General features: G+C 37.9%; 2 protein-coding genes across 6 annotated transcripts in view; one reads left to right on the plus strand and one right to left on the minus strand.

Moving 5' to 3' along the window:
* Positions 1 to 6,731, plus strand: part of pea (ATP-dependent RNA helicase pea) — a 48,986-nt gene extending 42,255 nt beyond the window's left edge. For 4 of the 5 annotated variants that reach the window (XM_070092862.1, XM_070092866.1, XM_070092865.1 and 1 more), the window contains 2 exons: positions 1,244 to 1,423; positions 6,376 to 6,731. In XM_070092862.1, coding sequence (XP_069948963.1) covers positions 1,244 to 1,423; positions 6,376 to 6,598 — 403 coding nt within the window. In that variant the 3' untranslated portion in view covers positions 6,599 to 6,731. The remainder of the gene's footprint in view (positions 1 to 1,243; positions 1,424 to 6,375) is intronic. The other variant, XM_070092867.1, reaches the window with a different exon arrangement.
* Positions 6,732 to 7,807: 1,076 nt separating this feature from the next.
* Positions 7,808 to 20,260, minus strand: LOC128695840 (26S proteasome regulatory subunit 8). Its single transcript, XM_070092868.1, has 3 exons — positions 19,954 to 20,260; positions 12,651 to 12,770; positions 7,808 to 8,368 (listed from the first exon to the last, which is right to left on the minus strand). The coding sequence occupies exons 1-3, from the start codon at positions 20,134 to 20,136 to the stop codon at positions 8,138 to 8,140; spliced, it is 534 nt and encodes a 177-aa protein (XP_069948969.1). The 5' UTR covers positions 20,137 to 20,260; the 3' UTR covers positions 7,808 to 8,137.
* Between the last annotated feature and the right edge of the window lie 3,294 nt (positions 20,261 to 23,554).

Raw genomic sequence — 23,554 nt, forward strand, 5'->3', positions numbered from 1 at the left:
ACCTCTGCAAAAACAGTGATAATGTGCGAGTGTGGTGAAAGTGTTGAATGATGATGAAAGTATTTTCTTTTTGGGGATTTTCTTTCTTTTTTGGGTCACCCTGCCTCGGTGGGAGACGGCCGACTTGTTGAAAAAAAAAAAAAAAAAAAAAAAAAAAATAATAATAATAATAATAATGAAAGAAATCTAAGCATAAATAATGGAGCTCACTTCTCAGCAATTAGCCACCCCTTAGTGGTATTTTCGTATGGCTTTTATGGTTGTATTCTCGCAGTGTTTACCACAAAGAGGGAGCGGTTGTGGCTGCCTCCATTTGTTACATAATGACATATTTTATTCATTCTAGAGTATATATCATGTTTCTATGTTATATTGTCTGTTATGTCATATTAGATGAACTGTGATATATAAATAAGCCGTATAGATGATATTAGTGAAATTATTCATGAAGAATTTTGCCCGGTGTCCAGACAAACTCTCGTCCACCGCCGACACCGCCCATACCACTACATGAATGACATATTTTATTCATTCTAGAGTATATATCATGTTTCTATGTTATTCATATTGTTTATGTCATACTAGATGAACTGTGATAGATAAATAAGCAGTATAGATGATATTAGCGAAATTATTCACAAAGAATTTTGCCCAGTGTCCAGACAAACTCTCGTCCACCGCCGACACCGCCCATACCACCACATGAATGACATATTTTATTCATTTTAGAGTATATATCAGGTTTCTATGTTATTTATATTGTTTATTATGTCATATTAGATGAAGTGAGATAGGTAAATAAGCCGTAGAGTTGATATTAGAGAAATTATTGAAGTACAGAATATCACTGGAACGGATTAATTGCATTTCAATTAATTTAAATGAGGAAAATTGACTCTGCAAACGAGCAAATCCAGTTGCGAGCAAGGTCATGGAACGGATTAAATTCGCAAGTAGAGGTTCCACTGTACAGTATCTGAGGAATGGCAGGTAATCAGGTTTGATCCACGGAGGGGTAGCTCCAATTCTTTGAGTCAAGAGCCCTTCACCGGCATTAAGGTACTATCACTCAAGATCTGGAATTACATGTATTAGTGGAGTAAAATATCAGAATATTTATATCTAAGATGCAAAATTTAGTAGTCTCTTTGTGCAAGTGGAACTTTAAATCTAGTCACTTTTATTTGATCTCACTAAAAACTTTTCTACAGTGATTTTTAATTTTTTTTTTTTTTTTTGACAGACACAAATTAGATGTAGTATCATGCGGTAAGAATGTAGCAAGAGCCCAGAAGGCAATTTGCTCTGGGTTCTTTCGTAATGCAGCTAAGAAAGATCCTCAAGAAGGGTACAGAACACTAGTGGACTCCCAAGTGGTGTATATTCATCCTTCATCAGCCCTCTTTAATAGACAACCAGAATGGTAGGTAAAACTAATGTATTCATGCAAGGTTTACTTGCACATAAAACAATCTTTTTAAACAGAAAATAATATTCTCATAGTTGTACACACCATTCTTCCCCATCTTATAAACACTAACCAGAAAGTGTAAAAGCAAAAATTATAAAATATTGAAAACTGAATATTATAGTGGTGTTATTGTTGAGCTGAAGAATTGTGAAACCTAGAGCTGCTGTTGGGCTGAAGGGTTGTAAGAGTCCCAGAGCTTGGATTACATTAGCCCAAATAGCATTAATCATTAAAATTTACAGTAACCCTGGCAAATTACATATTGTTACTTGTATTCTGGTCATGAAAGAAACATGAAAGAATTTAACGCATAATCTTGTGTCTTATAGTTCCTGCATTTGGATGAGTTGGAAATTTGCAATTTTTAATTCGTATGTTAAGGAAGCCTAGAGAACAAATGGATTTGTCAGTTAAAAATAGCAGAGGAGAGTTATTAAATGGAGAGTTAGAGGTATTGGGAAGATGGAGGGAATATTTTGAGGAATTGTTAAATGTTGATGAAGTTAGGGGAGCTGTGATTTCGTGTATAGGGCAAGGAGGAATAACATCTTGTAGGAGTGAGGAAGAGCCAGTTGTGAGTGTGGGGAAAGTTCGTGAGGCAGTAGGTAAAACAAAAGGGGGTAAGGCAGCTGGGATGATGGGATAAAGATAGAAATGTTAAAAGCAGGTGGGGATATAGTTTTGGAGTGGTTGGTGCTATTATTTAATAAATGTATGGAAGAGGGTAAGGTACCTAGGGATTGGCAGAGAGCATGCATAGTTCCTTTGTATAAAGGCAAAGGGGACAAAAGAGAGTGCAAAAATTATAGGGGGATAAGTCTGTTGAGTATACCTGGTAAAGTGTATGGTAGAGTTATTATTGAAAGAATTAAGAGTAAGACGGAGAATAGGATAGCAGATGAACAAGGAGGTTTTAGGAAAGGTAGGGGGTGTGTGGAACAGTGAAACATATAAGTGAACAGTATTTAGATAAGGCTAAGAGGTTTTTGTGGCATATATGGATTTGGAAAAGGCATATGACAGGGTGGATAGGGGGGCAATGTGGCAGATATTGCAGGTGTATGGTGTAGGAGGTAGGTTACTGAAAGCAGTGAAGAGTTTTTACGAGGATAGTGAGGCTCAAGTTAGAGTATGTAGGAAAGAGGGAGATTATTTCCCAGTAAAAGTAGGCCTTAGACAAGGATGTATGATGTCACCGTGGTTGTTTAATATATTTATAGATGGGGTTGTAAGAGAAGTAAATGCGAGGGTCTTGGCAAGAGGCATGAAGTTAAAAGATAAAGATTCACACATAAAGTGGGAGTTGTCACAGTTGCTCTTTGCTGATGACACTGTGCTCTATGGAGATTCTGAAGAGAAGTTGCAGAGGTTGGTAGATGAATTTGGTAGGGTATGCAAAAGAAGAAAATTAAAAGTGAATACAGGAAAGAGTAAGGTTATGAGGATAACAAAAAGATTAGGTGATGAAAGATTAGATATCAGATTGGAGGGAGTATGGAGGAGGTGAATGTATTCAGATATTTGGGAGTGGACATGTCAGCGCATGGGTCTGTGAAAGATGAGGTGAATCATAGAATTGATGAGGGGAAAAGGGTGAGCAGTGCACTTAGGAGTCTGTGGAGACAAAAAACTTTGTCCTTGGAGGCAAAGAGGAGAATGTATGAGAGTATAGTTTTACCAACTCTCTTATATGGGTGTGAAGCATGGGTGATGAATGTTGCAGCGAGGAGAAGGCTGGAGGCAGTGGAGATGTCATGTCTGAGGGCAATGTGTGTGTGTGTGTGTGTGTGTGTGTGTGTGTGTGTGTGTGTGTGTGTTTGTGTGTATGTGTGTGAGTGTGTGAGTGTGTGTGTGTGTGTGTGTGTGTGTGTGTGTGTGTGTGTGTGTGTGTGTGTGTGTGTGTGTGTGTGTGTGTGAGTATGAGTGTGTGTGTGTATGAGTGTGTGTATGTGTATGAGTGTGTGTGTGTGTGTGTGTATGAGTGTGTGTGCATGTGTGTGTATGAGTGTGTGTGTGTGTGTGTGTGTGTGTGTGTGTGTGTGTGTGTGTGTGTGTGTGTGTGTGTGTGTGTGTGTGTGTGTGTGTGTTTATGTGTGTGTGTGTATGAATTTGTATGTGTGTGTGTGTGAGAGAGACTCAGCAATCAACATTTGCACCAATAACTCACTACAGTTGTGACCGGGTGTGGAAGTGTGAATTGCTCATTACTCTAAAATTTGTTCATGATTGCAGCCATGTATAAACGTAAGTAACCATTCTTACAGTATTCATTACCTTTGTAACTTGTGAGTTCATTACCTTTGTAACTTGTGAGTTCATTACCTTGTACCTAGTTCAGCCATCAAAACTTTGGAGCCCGGTCCCTGGACCCATTGTGTACCTCTGTAATCTGTAAATACCTTTGTAACTTGTCATGATTGTGACTAGACCTACCTGGAGTTCATTACCTTTGTAAATTGTGAGTTCATTACCTTTGTAAATTGTGAATTCATTACCTCTGTAACTTGCTCAGCTATCAAAACTTTGAGGCCCAGTCCCTGGACCAATTATGTACCTCTGTAATCTTTTGACTACCGCCCACAGGATGGGTATGGGGTGCATAATAAACATATTAAACTAAAAAAAAAAAAAAAAAAACTAACTGTGTGGTGTGAATATAATGCAGAGAATTCGTAGTTTGGAAGCTAGGAGGAGGTACGGGATTGCCAAAATTGTTGTCCAGAGGGCTGAGGAAGGGTTGTTGAGGTGGTTCGGACATGTAGAGAGAATGGAGCGAAACAGAATGACTTCAAGAGTGTATCAGTCTGTAGTGGAAGGAAGGCGTGGTAGGGGTCGGCCTAGGAAAGGTTGGAGGGAGGGGGTAAAGGAGGTTTTGTGTGCGAGGGGCTTGGACTTCCAGCGGGCATGCGTGAGCATGTTTGGTAGGAGTGAATGGAGACAAATGGTTTTTAATACTTGACGTGCTGTTGGAGTGTGAGCAAAGTAACATTTATGAAGGGATTCAGGGAAACCGGCAGGCCGGACTTGAGTCCTGGAGATGGGAAGTACAGTGCCTGCACTCTGAAGGAGGGGTGTTAATGTTGCAGTTTAAAAACTGATGGAGTGATGGAGTGAATGATGGTGAAAGTTTTTCTTTTTCGGGCCACTCTGCCTTGGTGGGAATCGGCCAGTGTGTTAATAAAATAATAATAAATAATTAATAATATTAAAAGTCTCTTCAGCTCAGTGATTTACTGCAAGTGTGTATAATCTAGAAGTATCTTACTTCTGCAATTAAGTATAGGAGGTTCCCAACTTAGACATCTTTGCCTACAAACGAGGTCCACTAGAAGTAATTAAAAAATATTGTTTTGTGAACTCTGATCTGTAGGTACTAGCACATGTGATATACAGACTTCCTTTGTATAGTAGGGCCCCACTTATACGGCAGGTTAGGTTCCAGGCTATCACTGCCAGAAAGCAGAATCCCATTTTTTTCACTTATAAATGCATATAAAGTCCAGATAACAAATTTACACTAATTTATATTAAGTTAGTAATAGAACTAGGCATTAAAAAATACAATAAAAAGTAAAATACATACACAGTACATTCATTACTTACCTTAAAATATTTATAGTCTTAATGTTGGGCAAGAGGTGAGTAGTACTTATTCGTAGGAAGTCAGGTGTAGGTAGCTCTGGTTCCCCGTCCCAAACTTAATATACAATATTTAAATCAGCCCAGAGAGATAAAATATACATACAGTACTCATTATTTACCTTAAAATGTGTAGTCTAGCTGAATGTAGGATAAGAGGCGAGTAGTATTTATTTGTAGGAAGTCAGTGTAGGTAACCGGTACATAGCTATAGGATATTTAATGCGGCCCAGAGCCATATTACTACCATCGACATACATTGTTCATTGAGTTTAATCGTTTCTAACAACTACCTTTACGTGCCATCATGAATGAAGGGAGAAGTAACGATAATAATTCATGCTGATAATTATAAACAAAAGTGGAATGTGAAGGGAGTGACTGGGCCAAACGCAGATTCATACACATTTTCTCTGGTGCTGAACCAGAGAAAACGTAATGTTTTCCATCCGTCTGGCTACCACACCTCCATGGCATATAAACATAGCATGTTTATATGCTATGTAACGTGTTTCTTATATAATTTTGAAGAAAATATCATAGATGGATTAATGAAAATGTCTATATTAATGTAAAATAAGATATTTAATGTGCCCAAGAGTGATTATTATTTTGTACTACAGTATTAGTATTACTATGGAGTTAAGACTAGAGGGATGCTCTTAGTGATTTTAATGTGTACCTGCATGCCAGCGGTGTGTAAGTATATTTAGGTACAGGTACACATAAGTATTATTATCATCAGAGTACATATTAAATATCCAGAACTTTAAAACACTTGAAATTTTTGAAAGTTTCCAGACATAATAGAGAGATGTGCTCATGGAGAATGTAAATAACTGGGTGGGGTGTGCCATATTAGAAAGATGAGTTGCTGTATAGTGAGTTTGGGTCGTAATTTGAAATCACCGTATTAGCGGAATGCCTTAAGTCGAAACGCCATAAAGCGGGGCCCTACTGTACTAGTTATTCTGGTTAACGCACTGGCTTACCATGGTATCGAATCCTCCTTATTCTGAGTTGATCCTTAGTACTATTGTTTTCTGTCAGAAACAATTCCTTGTTACAAACATGAGTTGGAATCCCAGGAATGAACCTCATTTGTTAGTTGGGAACCCCGTATATTATTATACATTTGCAAAAATGCGCCAAACCTGGTTGGAACATACAGACCACCAGAATAGGCAAGTGTTGCATTTTAGTTAATAAAATATTAAAAAAAAAAAAGTGCTGCTGTTCTCTAACATATTCATTGTTTCTTTCAGGGTAGTGTACCATGAACTGGTGCAGACAACGAAGGAGTATATGCGCGAAGTGACAACCATAGATCCCAAGTGGCTGGTTGAGTTTGCCCCATCCTTCTTTAAGCAGGGAGACCCAACCAAACTTAGCAAATATAAAAAGAACCAAAGACTCGAGCCCCTATATAACAAGTACGAAGAACCCAATGCTTGGAGAATATCTAGAGTTAGAAGGCGAAGAAACTGAGCCAGTTTTATTTTTGTTTGTACTGTGTGTATATTCTCATCATTTGGTAATAACTTGAGAAATTTAATGGTCGAAAATTTTATAGTTAGACTTTTTTGTACTTGGAGCAAATAACATTAAACATAATTATATATATGCAGTGTATTCTTTAAACATTTGATTTTATTCATCATAGACCAGTAAGTTTTGTACTACAGACAGATAAGATGGGAGTCAACTAGATTCCAAGACTGGATGAACCATGCTTTAATGATCATAGGAAAACCATTACAGCATCTCAATTTGTTAAATAAAATTGATCCTTCGAAGAGGGTGCCTTGATGGTGGTAAAGAGCTCACAATCCAAGGCACTGGCACTACCCTCGCCTTCCATTATTATATTCATCGAGGAAAATGCTAAACCCATGAGGGACACGTGGCACTGAGAAGAAAAAAAAACTCGCTGGTGAGCAAAAAATGCGTAGCGGGTGATATTGCATTTTCTATACAAAAATGTTCATCAGTCTTTAAAATGAGACCAGTTCGTTCAAAATTGTTTGGTTTTTACTGAGATAGTTGCAAACATTTATAGGTGATCTCAAAAAGGACATTTGGCGAGTTCATCAGTTTTCTTTTTGTTGCAAGGTTTGTAGGTTATTTTTACAAAAGGAACTTTTGGTGAATTCCTCGTTTTTCTTCTCATCGTCTCATACAGCACCTGGGGTATGGGAGGCAGTCAGGTTCAATCCAAGGAGAGGGAGGTCAGGTCCAATTCCTTAGATCAAAAGCCCTTCACCAGTGTCATGGAACCTTGAAGGATCGGATCCCCTTCTTCAGATCAAATAAGATTGTCTCCCATTCTCCAGGCACTGTAAGACCCAATGGGTTTAGCATTTCTTGGTTGATCACTTGAATTCTGATGTCTGCACACTTTAGGCAAAACTTTCATTTTTCTTTTTGGGCCACCCTGCCTTGGTGGAATATGGCCAGTTTGTTGAAAGATGTATGGGAGTTATATATAGGATTTGCTACTATCCACAGTTTTGGTAACCACAACAGATCCTTGGAACATATCCTCCATGGATACGGGGGTCCTACTGTAATATTTTTTTTTTCAAAATATTCAGAGCACTAGCAGAGATGCATAGATCAATGCCGTGCAAGTTAAAGGGTTAAATACTTAATTACCATATATTAAAAAATTAATGATATGTTAAGTAAAGAGCCATAGTTTTATCAAAAATTTATTTCCTAAAGTTATCATTAACCAATTATGTAACAAAATAATTGTAAAATTTGAGGTTTGATATACAGAACCTGTAAAACAATTCTGAGACAAAGCACAAAACTAACCTTACGCAGCTATAATGAAATATACAATAAATAGGTCTGATACGCTTTCTGAACCATTCTAGAGATACTGGTACATAAAATACAACTGCTTATAATAAACAGCTGTGATGCACCATCCCAAGTATCACTGACTCACTAGTGCAGTATAGTTCTGTAAAATTAGCTTCAAATGACCTATTAAACATATTCAAGTGTGGAGATTTTCCTTTACTTCCACAGTTTCTTGATAGACATATTCTTTTCACTGTCCTTCTGCATCACCTTGGCAACAGCCATCTCAAAATCTTCCTGGGTGACGTGAACACGACGTTCTCGGAGAGCATACATTCCCGCTTCTGTGCACACCCCCTTCACCTCAGCACCTGATGCTCCTGGCATCATCTCAGCAATCTTGCGCAAGTTTATTCCTCTCGTCAAATTCATCTTACGAGAGTGTATCTGAAATGTTAAGGTAAAAAGTTTAGTATAAATAATATAATTACTGTATCATAATTAATTTGTAATAAAGCATCTTTCATCATTTTCATTATAGGCATCTACTTAGAAGTAAATCACATAGATTGACTAGTCTCTAACATCTCATACAAATCAAGCAACAGGCAGTGACTTGGTTGAAGAGGTTGAAAACTTACTGAGAATGTTTCAAAAATATGTTGTTTAGTCCAGGAAGAAGAGTATGGACTTAGAAAGGAATTAAATTAGGGACATTCCTATCTAGTGGGGTTGGCTTAGTAGCTACTAGTTCAACCATTCTTGTAGCTTGTCCCGTGCTTCAGCTCATCTCAAGCCTAGCCTTATTAAGGTATACAGCACTAACCCCAACCTTTACCCCACAGGATCCAACATTCAATGATTGTTTAACTCTTTAAGTGTCTGTACTGTAATACTATGGTTTTGAGCTCAGGGTCCGTGCCAGAGAATTACATGATGAGCTCAGCTCAGATAAGCTGTGAGCGGTAAATTTTGGCTTAGATATGAGAGAATAGGTCTATGCAATGAGTGTGCACCATATAAAAAACTTGTCCCATGCAGTGCATGATGGAAAAAACGAAACTGTAACTGTGTATATGGCTTAAAATAGCAACTTTGCAGTGCATTTTCAGATGGTTTTTATAGTTTTATTCTTGGCTTCTTGGTTTCATTTCACAGAATGGAAGATATATTACAGAAGTAGAAATGGTACTGACTGGTTTCAGGACTGGGAGTACTTGAAACTGAGCTCAAACTAGTGGAAATATTTGATTTTTGTCAATATTCCAAAGGGCACTAATCATGTCATTCGTCTAATATGTGTCCAAATGACCAGTCTAATACATATTCGCAAATGCACTGACATTATTTACACAATTATTACAATAATGCAGTAGTCTGCATAACAGTAAATCTTCTAGTTCTTGGAGATAAAAGGTATAAACTACCAACACAGTGGAAAAATAAACACAAATGCAGTATAATGCAATCCTTTATTGACAACACTTCTCCCATACAGTGGGCTTTATCAAGTCACAGACAGTTCTACCTAGGTAAAGAGTACATGAGTACATATATATATGGGAGAGTGAGTCAGGTGGAGAATGCTGGGTGGGCTGGATCTGAGAGAGACCTTCAAGGGACAAGTGAGAATGTTGGGTAGGTTGGATCTGAGACTGACCTGCACGGGACAGGCAATGCGTATGTTATGTAGGATAATGATGAAGTTTCTTGGCATGTGGTTCAGCTACATTGTAAAAGTCATTGTTCTGGTTGAAACTGTTAAATATAGATAAGTGACGATTGTAGATAAATGGTTCAGAGAACCGACAAGTTGATAAAATAGACACATACGCAACACTTGGGTATCTTTAATGACAAAATGTTTCGCCACACAGTGGCTTCATCAGTTCATACAAAGGAGGAGGATGAAGAACAGGAGGAGTTTGAGGTAATCAGTCCCTCAGCCTTGAGTCGATATGGTCAGTCCATCAATCTTGAAAAGAATACAGCATATCTGCGGAGAAGTAGCTTATATATCGTAGGCAGGAGTTGTGCAGCAGTCATAGGTGGTATCACATTTGTCCAATGTGGAAGTAGGCACTCTTTGGCATATAAAAAGTGGCTCTACCAACGGTGAAAAACTCATCTAATGGCGTTTGGCCCCAGCGAGCCCAGCCACTCCAAGACTCAAGTGTGCCATTGTTTACAAGCCATTGTGGTCAATTCCACATGTACCTGCGATATATTTTGTATTATTCCAGTGTTTTTAGTGTTTGAAACTGCTAAATAAGCCACCATTGGCTCCAAAAAAGCTTCTAGTGCCAAGCCTGTGGTAAAAAGGGCGAGACTTATGATGGAAATGAAGAAAGAGATCGTTGAAAAATACGAAAGTGGAGTGTGTATGTCCGAGTTGGAAAGGCTATACAACAAATCCCATTCAACCATCAGTACTATCTTGGACCTGCAAGAGCCTCAGGTGCAACAGCAACGGATCACATCTCAGGAATGTTCTTCAGAGCAGAAGGAAGACAGACGGAAGAAGATGACTTCGTCAAGGATTAGGGAAATGTGTACAATGTTTACAAAGGTGCAAGCATTTATCGATGAATTTTATCCTGTCACAGCTGTTGCAAGCCATATTGGCAACATGTACAATGACACTCTTGTGTCCCATTTTAGGGAAATCCTAAGGGCAAGTGAGAAACAGAGCTCTCTGGACAGATTTTTGGTGCGACTGGGGTCCAGTGACTCTCAAGCTAGTCCTAGTGGCATTAAAAAACCAAGAAGGGAGGTAACCCCACCAAAGGACTTAGTACCTGAAGTCTTTATGGAAGGGGATTCCCTTTCAAACAAGAGAACACCTGCATCATCTGCCCTCCTACCGTCTCAGCACTCATCAACAACTCCACAATAAAGGTAAGTGACATTTAATTATTGTTTATTTTGCATATCCCATTCATTTTTGTGTAGGAAAATGTATATTTCATGTAAAAAAATTATTTTGTTTAATACTTCTGGGTGTCTGGAATGGATTAATTCTATTTCCATTATTTCTTATGGGGAAAATTAATTCGACAAACAGCAAATTTGACTAATGGCTAGCTCTCTGGAAAGGATTAATGCCATTGGTCGAGGGTCCACTGTACTTGGAATGAGGTATTGGAAAAGATGTTGGAAACATGTTTGGCAATGGAGTTGGTGGGGAGGACTTTGTATCTCCTCTCGGCAGTATCTTTTCTGGGCGAGTTAAAATGACAAGGATAGAAAAGTTTAGAAAATATTCGTTCAATGAGAGAGCATTCTTCGTCAAGTAACTCACTGCTATCGATTCTGAGGGCATGAAGAAAAAAGCCTATGATTAGCTCCACAACCATTTAACTACAGACACAAGACTCATCGCCAGGGAAGAAGACAATACCACAGAATCCTGGAATCATCACTTATCTGTATATCTAACAATTTCAACAAGAACAATGGCTTCTACAACATAACTGTACCCCTTGCCAAGAAACTTCATTATCCTACATAACATACACACTCCCTGTTCCTTGCAGGTTCCTCTCAGATCCAACCTACCCAACATTCTCACCTGGTCCTTGCAGGTTCCTCTCAAATCCAACTTACCAAGCATTCTCCACCTGACTCTCCACCCTATATATACTCATGTACTCTTTACCCAAGTAAGTATGTTTGTGACTTGATAAAGCCCACTGTGTGGGTGAAACGTAGTCAATAAAGGATCGCATTATACTGCATTTGTGTTTAGTCTTCTATTTTTTGTGTGAATAAAAATTAAAAACAGAAAGCAAGTGTAATATAGGCCTAGGAATGTAACTAATGAACAGAGGAAATGTTTTAGTGCTGGGAATGTCTACATTGTTTATTTTGGATCCTATTTTTAAATTGGCAATTTTTGAATTTTGTGTGAAAATGGCGAAATTACCGAATTCTCATCAATTTACTGAGCAGTTGAAATAGTTAAATCTGCAGTTGCTTGTGTTCAATCGATAGAATGAAGGCATACTAGCTAAGAGTTTGGTTGATTGGAACAATGGAATTGGCTTAAAATAGGACGCAAAGTGAGAAAAATTGCTGGTGCATAAACATTGCAGAGACTTGCTACTTTTGCGAAAGTGTAATTCCGTAAGTTTTTCATAAAATTTCATACTTTTGGTGTCATTACCTTTGGAGAAGAGTCTCTATCATTTCATAGAAAAAAATAATTTTTTTTTTTTATTTTTTCTACCCTGAGAACAAGTTTCAGATTGGGGGCCTGGACCCTGAGAGGGTTAATGCTCAGGTACCTATTTTACTTCTTAGTGAACATGTGCAAGTGTAAGGAAACTTGCCTAATTTGTCATTTAGTTTCAGTATTGCTCAATGTATGCTAGTACAGTAGTCTTCTTTGACACAATCTAAAATTCTTTCTTGCAGTCTAGTACTGTAATATGTAACTCCTTCATTCTCTTGCATGCCTGACCTTCACCATTCTTTTCACTTTCTCGAGATCTACGGTTATGGCAGACAACAAGATTGTACCTGTTACCAGCCTACAAATTAGAGCTGAAAACTAAAAGGCATTTTAATCTGTCCTAAACCAGTCAAGTCCTAATTCAATAATGGCCCAATTCACAAAGTTGTTTGTGAATTGTTCCAGCTACAGTATTGTGCATTTTATTCTCTTTACAAGACTGTATTTAACAGACTGACTTAACAAAATGAACTGTGATACCTTTAACACACTAACCTTGAGAATGTCTAGCCTAGCTTCTTCATTAGGAGCAGGAAATTCAATCTTTCGATCAATACGTCCAGGGCGTAAGAGTGCTGGATCCAATATATCAATGCGATTTGTTGCCATAATCACCTGTTTGTGATAAATATTTTATTAAAGATTTACTGAACATTAACTAGTGAAATCCAATACAGAGGCATTTGATTTAGCTAAATGCAAAGACAGATCAGTACATTAAAGATAGATTTTGGGCATTAAATTAAAGTGCAACCGTTAACACTAAGTAAACTTAATTTTGTTTTTAACATTTGTACAAGTAGGTGGTCTGCACTTTGGAATAATAGCACCATCTCTAGAAAAATACTTCCCACTAGGGAAGAAGGGTATAAAGGCATACCTTTGATATATCTTTACTATTGATAAGTTTCAAGAGTTTTTCGACTCCCAGAGCCTGGCCTTAGGCCATGCTCACCAGGTGCTTGTCTAGTTGACCAGGCTGCTTCTAATGGTGGCCCACATATCCATCACAGCCTAGTTGATTTGATAACTGGTGAAGAGACCTGTCCAGTTTCCTCTCAAAGACTTCTCAGCATTTCTAATATCATCTGGTAAGGTGTTGAATAGTGTGGAGCCAAAGATGTTGATACAACATTCTCTACTTGTGCCCACAGTGCCACTGTTTTTCACTGGGTTTATTTTTCCACTTCCTCCCATATCTCTCACTCCAGTATGGTGTTGTGGCAGTGTGCAGATTTGGTATTTTGAAATACCAAAATAAAACAATAAAATAAAATCATTACAAAAGTGTGATGTTGATATTCAGTAGTAAGGTTCGACTTACGTCCATTTTGACTTACGACCTGTTGGTTGGAACCAAGCTTGGTCGTAAGTCGGATGGTACCTGTACTTTCTAGGTATTTTTTTTTTTTAATACATCAGCCATCTCCCAATGAGGCAGGGTGACCCAAAAAGAAAGAAGAAACTTCATCATCATTCAACACTTTCACCATCACTCATACACAATCACTGTCTTTGCAGAGGCGCTCAGATATGACAGCCTAGACATCCCTCCACGCTGCCAATATCCCAAACCCCTCCTTTAAAGTGCAGGCATTGTACATACTTCCCATTTCCAGGATTTAAGTTCGGCTAACAGGTTTCCCTGAATCCCTTCACAAAATATTACCCTGTTCACACTCTAACAGCTTGTCAGGTCCCAAAAACCATTCGTCTCCATTCACTCCTATCTAAACACACTCATGCATGCTTGCTGAAAGTCCAAGCCCCTCACCCACAAAACCTCCTTTACCCCCTTCCTCCAACCTTTCTGGGGACAACCGCTACTCCACCTTCCTTCCCATACAGATTTATAAGCTCTCTAAGTCATTCTACTTTGTTCCATTCTAAGTGACCAAAGCACCTCAACAGCCCCTCTTCAGCCCTCTTAATACTTTTAGTAACTCCACACCTCCTAATTTCCACACTACAAACTCTCTGCATAACATTTACACCACATATTGCCCTTAGACACGACATCTCCACTGCCTCCAGTCGCCTCCTCGCTGCAACATTTACAACCCATGCTTCACACCCACATAAGTGTGTTGGTATCACTATACTCTCGTTTGTCTCCATATATACCTCACTGCACCACTCACCTTTTTATCTTCTTCAATTCTATGGTTAACCTCATCCTTCATAAACCTATCCAGGTATATATTAACATATATCCTCTGCTCCAGTGAGTACAAGTTTAGGACTCTGGGGCATTCAGAGAAATTTAAATGCTTTATTGGCTCCATGTGGGCCATCAATGATCTCCGTATCTGTTACAGTTCTGAAATCTCTCCTGCCAAGAATGTGGGCTGTCAATACTGAACAATATTCCAAGAGTGCCACCAAAGGCACTATTTCCCTTGTTTTGAAAGTTCTCTTTATCGACCTGTCATATTTCTGGCTGTTATGTCATTTGTCTCATCATGTTCTTTGAAAGGAAAGGTCAGCTGACATAATTACTCCAGGTCTTTCACATGTTCTATTCATTCCATTTGATAATCCTCTTGAGTTTTGTATCCAGTGTCCCTTTTGAGCTCCTCATTCTTTCCATATCAAAGCACCTGGAACTTATGACCACTGAATGTCACATTCTCCATTAACCACTAGAAAAATGTGCTTATATCTTCCTGCAATTTCTCGGTGGCTTCTGCCAACTGTTTACCTTCCTTGTTATATCTATGGCACTTTCTTTTTTTTTTTTTTTTTAGAATTTCACTCATTTCCCATTCATTGTAGATATATGAACATCCTGTTATTATTGGCCCAATTCTACAAGTAGTCCTTAGCTTGAATTTTGCATATGTAGAGAAATATTTGAGGTTTTTTGCAATATCCTTGATGGCTTTTTGTTCCTTTTGTGCTTCTTCTGTTTACTGCAACAGCTTAAGTTTTTGCTCTATCTTTGTGATCTCTAGGCTAAGATTATCTTTCCTTCACTGTGACGTATTCACAGCTTGATAAAGCTCCTGGAGAGTGAAACACTGCCACAATAAAATGTCACATTAGTTGCACTGTGTCTTTTTACCTAACACTGTTGGCAATTCTATCAACATTATTAAAATATAGTGGAACCTCTACTTGCGAGCGTGTCCACATGCGAGTTTTTCCAAAAACAAGCAGTGGATGGGTCAATTTTTTGTTTCCATACGCGAGCAAAATTTCCACAAGCGAGCAGACCTCAAGGCAGGTTCCTTGACGCTGGTGAGGGGCTCTTGCTCTTGATCTCGGGAATTGTATCTCATTTGTTTGTTGGACTATCTTATTGAAACTTGGGCAATGTATGATGGAAAGATGCTTCTTAATGTACACCGAAAATGAAAGAAATCTAAGCATAAATAATGGAGTTCACTTCTCAGCAATTAGCCACCCCTTAGTGGTAATTTTGAATGGTTTTTATGGTTGTATTCTCGTTTTTTTGGTCTCATTTGATAGAATGGAAGATAAATTACAGAAATAGATATGATTTTGATTGCTTTCACAACGAAAAGTACCTTGAAATAGAGCTCAACCTAGGAGAAATGGTCCATTGCTTGGCTGTTTGCGTAAACAAATGACGTCACAGTAAATCTTATATTTTTTGTGTGAATAAAAATTACAAATTATTTATATAATAATAATGATAATAATAATAATAATAATAATCCTAGGTAGTAGGTTGGAAGACAGCAACCTCCCAGGGAGGTACTACCGTCCTGCCAAGTGAGTGTAAAACGGAAACCTGTAATTGTTTTACATGATGGTAGGATTGCTGGTGTCCATTTTTCTGTCTCATAAACATGCAAGGTTTCAGGTACGTCTTGCTACTTACACTTAGGTCACACTACACATACATGTACAAGCATATATGTATATACACACCCCTCTGGGTTTTCTTCCATTTTTCTTACTAGTTCTTGTTCTTGTTTATTTCCTCTTACCTCCATGGGGAAGTGGAACAGAATTCTTCCTCCGTAAGCCATGCGTGTTGTAAGAGGCGACTAAAATGCCGGGAGCAAGGGGCTAGTAACCTCTTCTCCTGTATATATTACTAAATGTGAAAGGAGAAACTTTCGTTTTTCTTTTTGGGCCACCTTGCCTCGGTGGGATATGGCCGGTGTGTTGAAAGAATAATAATAATAATAATAATAATAATAATGAAAGAAATCTAAGCATAAATAATGGAGCTCACTTCTCAGCAATTAGCCACCACTTAGTGGTATTTTCGTATGGTTTTTATGGTTGTATTCTCGTTTTTTTGGTCTCATTTGATAGAATGGAAGATATATTACAGAAATAGAAATGATTTTGATTGCTTTCATGACGAAAAGTGCCTTGAAATTGAGCTCAACCTAAGAGAAATGGTCCATTGCTTGGCTGTTTCAGTGTAAACAAATGACGTCACTGTCCATTCCAATATGCAGTCGTGAATGGGTTGACATATTTATACAATTATTGCATTAAGGAATAACAGTAAATCTTATATTTTTTGTGCGAATAAAAATTACAAATAATTTATATAATAATAATAACGATAATAATAATATGTATAATAATAATATGAATAATAACAATACATATAATAATAATAATAATAATAATTTTCTTTCTTTTTTGGGTCACCCTGCCTCGGTGGGAGACGGCCGACTTGTTGAAAAAAAAAAAAAAAAAAAATAATAATAATAGTATAATACAATAATAATAATAATAATATGTAAAAATTATAGAGGAATAAGCTTACTGAGTATACCAGGAAAAGTGTACGGTAGGGTTATAATTGAAAGAATTAGAGGTAAGACAGAATGTAGGATTGCGGATGAGCAAGGAGGTTTTAGAGTGGGTAGGGGATGTGTAGATCAGGTGTTTACATTGAAGCATATATGTGAACAGTATTTAGATAAAGATAGGGAAGTTTTTATTGCATTTATGGATTTAGAAAAGGCATATGATAGAGTGGATAGAGGAGCAATGTGGCAGATGTTGCAAGTATATGGAATAGGTGGTAAGTTATTAAATGCTGTAAAGAGTTTTTATGAGGATAGTGAGGCTCAGGTTAGGGTGTGTAGAAGAGAGGGAGACTACTTCCCGGTAAAAGTAGGTCTTAGACAGGGATGTGTAATGTCACCATGGTTGTTTAATATATTTATAGATGGGGTTGTAAAGGAAGTAAATGCTAGGGTGTTTGGGAGAGGGGTGGGATTAAATTATGGGGAATCAAATTCAAAATGGGAATTGACACAGTTACTTTTTGCTGATGATACTGTGCTTATGGGAGATTCTAAAGAAAAATTGCAAAGGTTAGTGGATGAGTTTGGGAATGTGTGTAAAGGTAGAAAGTTGAAAGTGAACATAGAAAAGAGTAAGGTGATGAGGGTGTCAAATGATTTAGATAAAGAAAAATTGGATATCAAATTGGGGAGGAGGAGTATGGAAGAAGTGAATGTTTTCAGATACTTGGGAGTTGACGTGTCGGCGGATGGATTTATGAAGGATGAGGTTAATCATAGAATTGATGAGGGAAAAAAGGTGAGTGGTGCGTTGAGGTATATGTGGAGTCAAAAAAACGTTATCTATGGAGGCAAAGAAGGGAATGTATGAAAGTATAGTAGTACCAACACTCTTATATGGGTGTGAAGCTTGGGTGGTAAATGCAGCAGCGAGGAGACGGTTGGAGGCAGCGGAGATGTCCTGTTTAAGGGCAATGTGTGGTGTAAATATTATGCAGAAAATTCGGAGTGTGGAAATTAGGAGAAGGTGTGGAGTTAATAAAAGTATTAGTCAGAGGGCAGAAGAGGGGTTGTTGAGGTGGTTTGGTCATTTAGAGAGAATGGATCACAGTAGAATGACATGGAAAGCATATAAATCTATAGGGGAAGGCAGGCGGGGTAGGGGTCGTCCTCGAAAGGGTTGGAGAGAGGGGGTAAAGGAGGTTTTGTGGGTAAGGGGCTTGGACTTCCAGCAAGCGTGCGTGAGCGTGTTAGATAGGAGTGAATGGAGACGAATGGTACTTGGGACCTGACGATCTGTTGGAGTGTGAGCAGGGTAATATTTAGTGAAGGGATCCAGGGAAACCGGTTATTTTCATATAGTCGGACTTGAGTCCTGGAAATGGGAAGTACAATGCCTGCACTTTAAAGGAGGGGTTTGGGATATTGGCAGTTTGGAGGGATATGTTGTGTATCTTTATATGTTTATGCTTCTAGACTGTTGTATTCTGAGCACCTCTGCAAAAACAGTGATAATGTGCGAGTGTGGTGAAAGTGTTGAATGATGATGAAAGTATTTTCTTTTTGGGGATTTTCTTTCTTTTTTGGGTCACCCTGCCTCGGTGGGAGACGGCCGACTTGTTAAAAAAAAAAAAAAAAAAAAAAATGTATAATAATGATACATATATAATAATAATGTACTACATATAATAATTATAATAATAGACGGCTTCAAAAGGCCGTCACTAGATGGCAGTGTTTACCACAAGAAAGAGGGAGCGGTTGTGGCCTCCTCCACCTGTTACATAATGACATATTTTATTCATTCTAGAGTATATATCGTGTTTCTATGTTATTTATATTGTCTGTTATGTCATATTAGATGAAGTGTGATATATAAATAAGCCGTATAGATGATATTAGCGAAATTATTCATGAAGTATTTTCCCCGGTGTCCAGACAAACTCTCGTCCACCGTCGACACCGCCCATACCACTACATGACATATTTTATTAATTTTAGAGTACATATCAGGTTTCTATGTTATTTATATTGTTTATTATGTCATATTAGATGAAGTGAGATAGATAAATAAGCCGTAGAGTTGATACTAGCGAAATTATTGAAGTACAGAATTCCACTGGAACGGATTAATTGCATTTCAGTTAATTTAAATAAGGAAAATTGATTCTGAAAACGAGCAAATCCAGTTGTGAGCAAGGTCGTGGAACGGATTAAACTCGCAAACAGAGGTTCCACTGTATTAAGAATTTGTGTGTAAATGACTATTCTGATGTAAGGAGTAAACATACAGAAGGATCCTCAATTATGATGTTAATGCATTCCTGAAAAAATTTGGTACTTGTATTGTTCAGAACTCAGATCCTATTTTCTAACAGACACCCATGTTATAATCAGAGATGTGTTCTTGAGCCATAATAATCTGTCTAATTTCATTTATTTTTACCTTAAGAATATCAACCCAGTATTTTATGTTCAGTACTGTTCCTTTTCACCTAAAAATAGGTGGTATGCCAGAATGCACTATACATATAACTCTTTTTTTTACTATACTATTTTAATATATATATATATTAAGATTTTACTGCCTATGTAGCCTATATACTTTTATTACCAGCAGCAGAAAATTAATATACTCATATAAAAGCACTAAAGCTAACAGCTTAGAAATATTTTAACTTGTTCTTCCTGTGCATCTTGCACTTCACAAAACCATCCACTATAAATAATCAAACATCATTTTACAACTGAATATCACACTTCTCACCGCATTCCAAAATATTCTCCATTTATTAATCTTGCCAATCACTATCTTATTATTTATTTAAAATTTAACTATCATTTACAATTACTGCATTCATCCAAGAAGCCCTATTGGACTTACAAGATACATGCAGATTTTAGAAATTAATATGCTAATATACAAACCCAATATGTTTAAGTTTCATACTTGTCTAATATGGGCAAAACAGTAAATAATGTTTAAATTCTAATAAATAAAAAATACGAGTTAGGAATAGTATATGCAAGTTTTGGAGAAACAAGTTCATTCATACCTTAATGTTTTTAGTAGCCTCAAAGCCATCTAGCTGATTCAAAAGCTCCAACATTGTTCGTTGTACTTCAGAATCTCCACCACTACCCGACTCAATACGAGAAGATCCAATAGAGTCTATTTCATCCATAAATATAATGGATGGGGCATGCTCACGGGCCATCACAAACAATTCTCTAACCATTCTTGAGCCTTCACCAATAAACTTTTGAACCAGCTCTGAGCCTGAGACACGGATGAATGTACAGTCTGTGTGATGGGCTACTGCACGAGCTAGCAAAGTTTTACCTGAAAGGTTTGATTCAGCATTACTGATAATAGTACTGAAACTTGCAGAAAAGCTAAGTTTTACAGGTGTGTAGATAAGGCTACTTATTAATAAGCTCTCCAGGCACTATATGACCCCTATGGGATTAGCACTCCCCATGAATGCAGTACTAATAATAATTCTCCATGGGGTAATGGAGAAAAATCCCTTCTCCCTAAGCCACAAGTGTCATAAGAGGTAACTAAAATGCCAAGAGCAAGACCCCTTCTGTATAAATTACTAAATGTAGATAGAAGAAAAACTTTATTAGTGTTTCTTTTTTTCGGGTCACCCTGCCTTGCTGAGACAGCTGGATTTGAGTCCTGGAGGTGGGAAGTACAATGCCTGCACTTGAAAGGAGGGGTCTGGGATATTGACTGTTTGGAGCAACATCTAAACTGTTGTATCTGGGCACTTCTGCAAAGACTGATTATGTGTGAATGATGATGAAAGTGTTTCTTTTCTGGGGTCACCCTGCCTTGGTGGCAGATGGCCAACATGTTGAAAATAATAATAATCAAGCCTTCTTAGTTGGCATAGAATAACTTACACAGATAATTAAAATAAACCATTTAATTTCTCTTATATAGGCTATGCAAATTTAAAATAAGGTAGATATTCTACAACTTAACAGCCACCATTTTTTGCTCAGAATTTCCAAGATCATTCCAAGTTTAAAAAATATTTTTCAAATTTATTTGGGAGAATTCTAAAAAAAGAGCTATCTCTGCTTTCCTCAAAATTAATAATACCATACTATGAATGAAATGATGTACAGTGATACTGTGTATTTTTTTTATCATGTGTGTGTGAATGAACCCATTATTCTTGTAAACCAATTATTACTACTGTAGCTTTCTTAGGTGACAAAACTTTGCAACCACAATTCCTGGATCCATTATGTGCCACCACAACAAGTAAGAAGGAGGTGAAAGTGTATAAACTAAGGGAGGAGGAAGTTCGGGCGAGATATAAGCGACTATTGGCAGAAAGGTGGGCTAGTGCAAAGATGAGTAGTGGGGGGGTTGAAGAGGGTTGGAATAGTTTTAAAAATGCAGTATTAGAATGTGGGGCAGAAGTTTGTGGTTATAGGAGGGTGGGGGCAGGAGGAAAGAGGAGTGATTGGTGGAATAATGAAGTAAAGGGTGTGATAAAAGAGAAAAAGGAAGCTTATGAGAGGTTTTTACAAAGCAGAAGTGTTATAAGAAGAGCAGAGTATATGGAGAGTAAAAGAAAGGTGAAGAGAGTGGTGAGAGAGTGCAAAAAGAGAGCAGATGATAGAGTGGGAGAGGCAATGTCAAGAAATTTTAATGAAAATAAGAAAAAATTTTAGAGTGAGTTAAACAAGTTAAGAAAGCCTAGGGAAAGTATGGATTTTTCAGTTAAAAACAGAGTAGGGGAGTTAGTAGATGGGGAGATGGAGGTACAGTGGACCCCCGGTTAACGATATTTTTTCATTCCAGAAGTATGTTCAGGTGCCAGTACTGACCGAATTTGTTCCCATAAGGAATATTGAGAAGTAGATTAGTCCATTTCAGACCCCCAAACATACACGTACAAACGCACTTACATAAATACACTTACATAATTGATCGCATTGGGAGGTGATCGTTATGCGGGGGTCCACTGTATTAGGTAGATGGCGAGAATATTTTGAGGAACTTTTAAATGTTAAGGAAGAAAGAGAGGCAGCAATTTCATGCACTGGTCAGGGAGGTATACCATCTTTTAGGAGTGAAGAAGAGCAGAATGTAAGTGTGGGGGAGGTATGTGAGGCATTACGTAAAATGAAAGGGGGTAAAGCAGCTGGAACTGATGGGATCATGACAGAAATGTTAAAAGCAGGGGGGGATATAGTGTTGGAGTGGTTGGTACTTTTGTTTAATAAATGTATGAAAGAGGGGAAGGTACCTAGGGATTGGCAGAGAGCATGTATAGTCCCTTTATATAAAGGGAAAGGGAACAAAAGAGACTGTAAAAATTATAGAGGAATAAGTTTACCGAGTATACCAGGAAAAGTGTACGGTAGGGTTATAATTGAAAGACTTAGAAGTAAGACAGAATGTAGGATTGCGGATGAGCAAGGAGGTTTCAGAGTGGGTAGGGGATGTGTAGATCAAGTGTTTACATTGAAGCATATATGTGAACAGTATTTAGATAAAGGTAGGGAAGTTTTTATTGCATTTATGGATTTAGAAAAGGCATATGATAGAGTGGATAGAGGAGCAATGTGGCAGATGTTGCAAGTATATGGAATAGGTGGTAAGTTACTAAATGCTGTAAAGAGTTTTTATGAGGATAGTGAGGCTCAGGTTAGGGTGTGTAGAAGAGAGGGAGACTACGTCCCGGTAAAAGTAGGTCTTAGACAGGGATGTGTAATGTCACCATGGTTGTTTAATATATTTATAGATGGGGTTGTAAAGGAAGTAAATGCTAGGGTGTTCGGGAGAGGGGTGGGATTAAATTTTGGGGAATCAAATTCAAAATGGGAATTGACACAGTTACTTTTTGCTGATGATACTGTGCTTATGGGAGATTCTAAAGAAAAATTGCCAAGGTTAGTGGATGAGTTTGGGAATGTGTGTAAAGGTAGAAAGTTGAAAGTGAACATAGAAAAGAGTAAGGTGATGAGGGTATCAAATGATTTAGATAAAGAAAAATTGGATATCAAATTGGGGAGGAGGAGTATGGAAGAAGTGAATGTTTTCAGATACTTGGGAGTTGACGTGTCGGCGGATGGATTTATGAAGGATGAGGTTAATCATAGAATTGATGAGGGAAAAAAAGGCGAGTGGTGCGTTGAGGTATATGTGGAGTCAAAAAACGTTATCTATGGAGGCAAAGAAGGGAATGTATGAAAGTATAGTAGTACCAACACTCTTATATGGGTGTGAAGCTTGGGTGGTAAATGCAGCAGCGAGGAGACGGTTGGAGGCAGTGGAGATGTCCTGTTTAAGGGCAATGTGTGGTGTAAATATTATGCAGAAAATTCGGAGTGTGGAAATTAGGAAAAGGTGTGGAGTTAATAAAAGTATTAGTCAGAGGGCAGAAGAGGGGTTGTTGAGGTGGTTTGGTCATTTAGAGAGAATGGATCAAAGTAGAATGACAAGGAAAGCATATAAATCTATAGGGGAAGGAAGGCGGGGTAGGGGTCGTCCTCGAAAGGGTTGGAGAGAGGGGGTAAAGGAGGTTTTGTGGGCAAGGGGCTTGGACTTCCAGCAAGTGTGCATGAGCGTGTTAGATAGGAGTGAATGGAGACGAATGGTACTTGGGACCTGACGATCTGTTGGTGTGA

Source organism: Cherax quadricarinatus, chromosome 41, assembly GCF_038502225.1.
Source record: "Cherax quadricarinatus isolate ZL_2023a chromosome 41, ASM3850222v1, whole genome shotgun sequence".
Lineage (NCBI taxonomy): Eukaryota > Metazoa > Arthropoda > Malacostraca > Decapoda > Parastacidae > Cherax > Cherax quadricarinatus.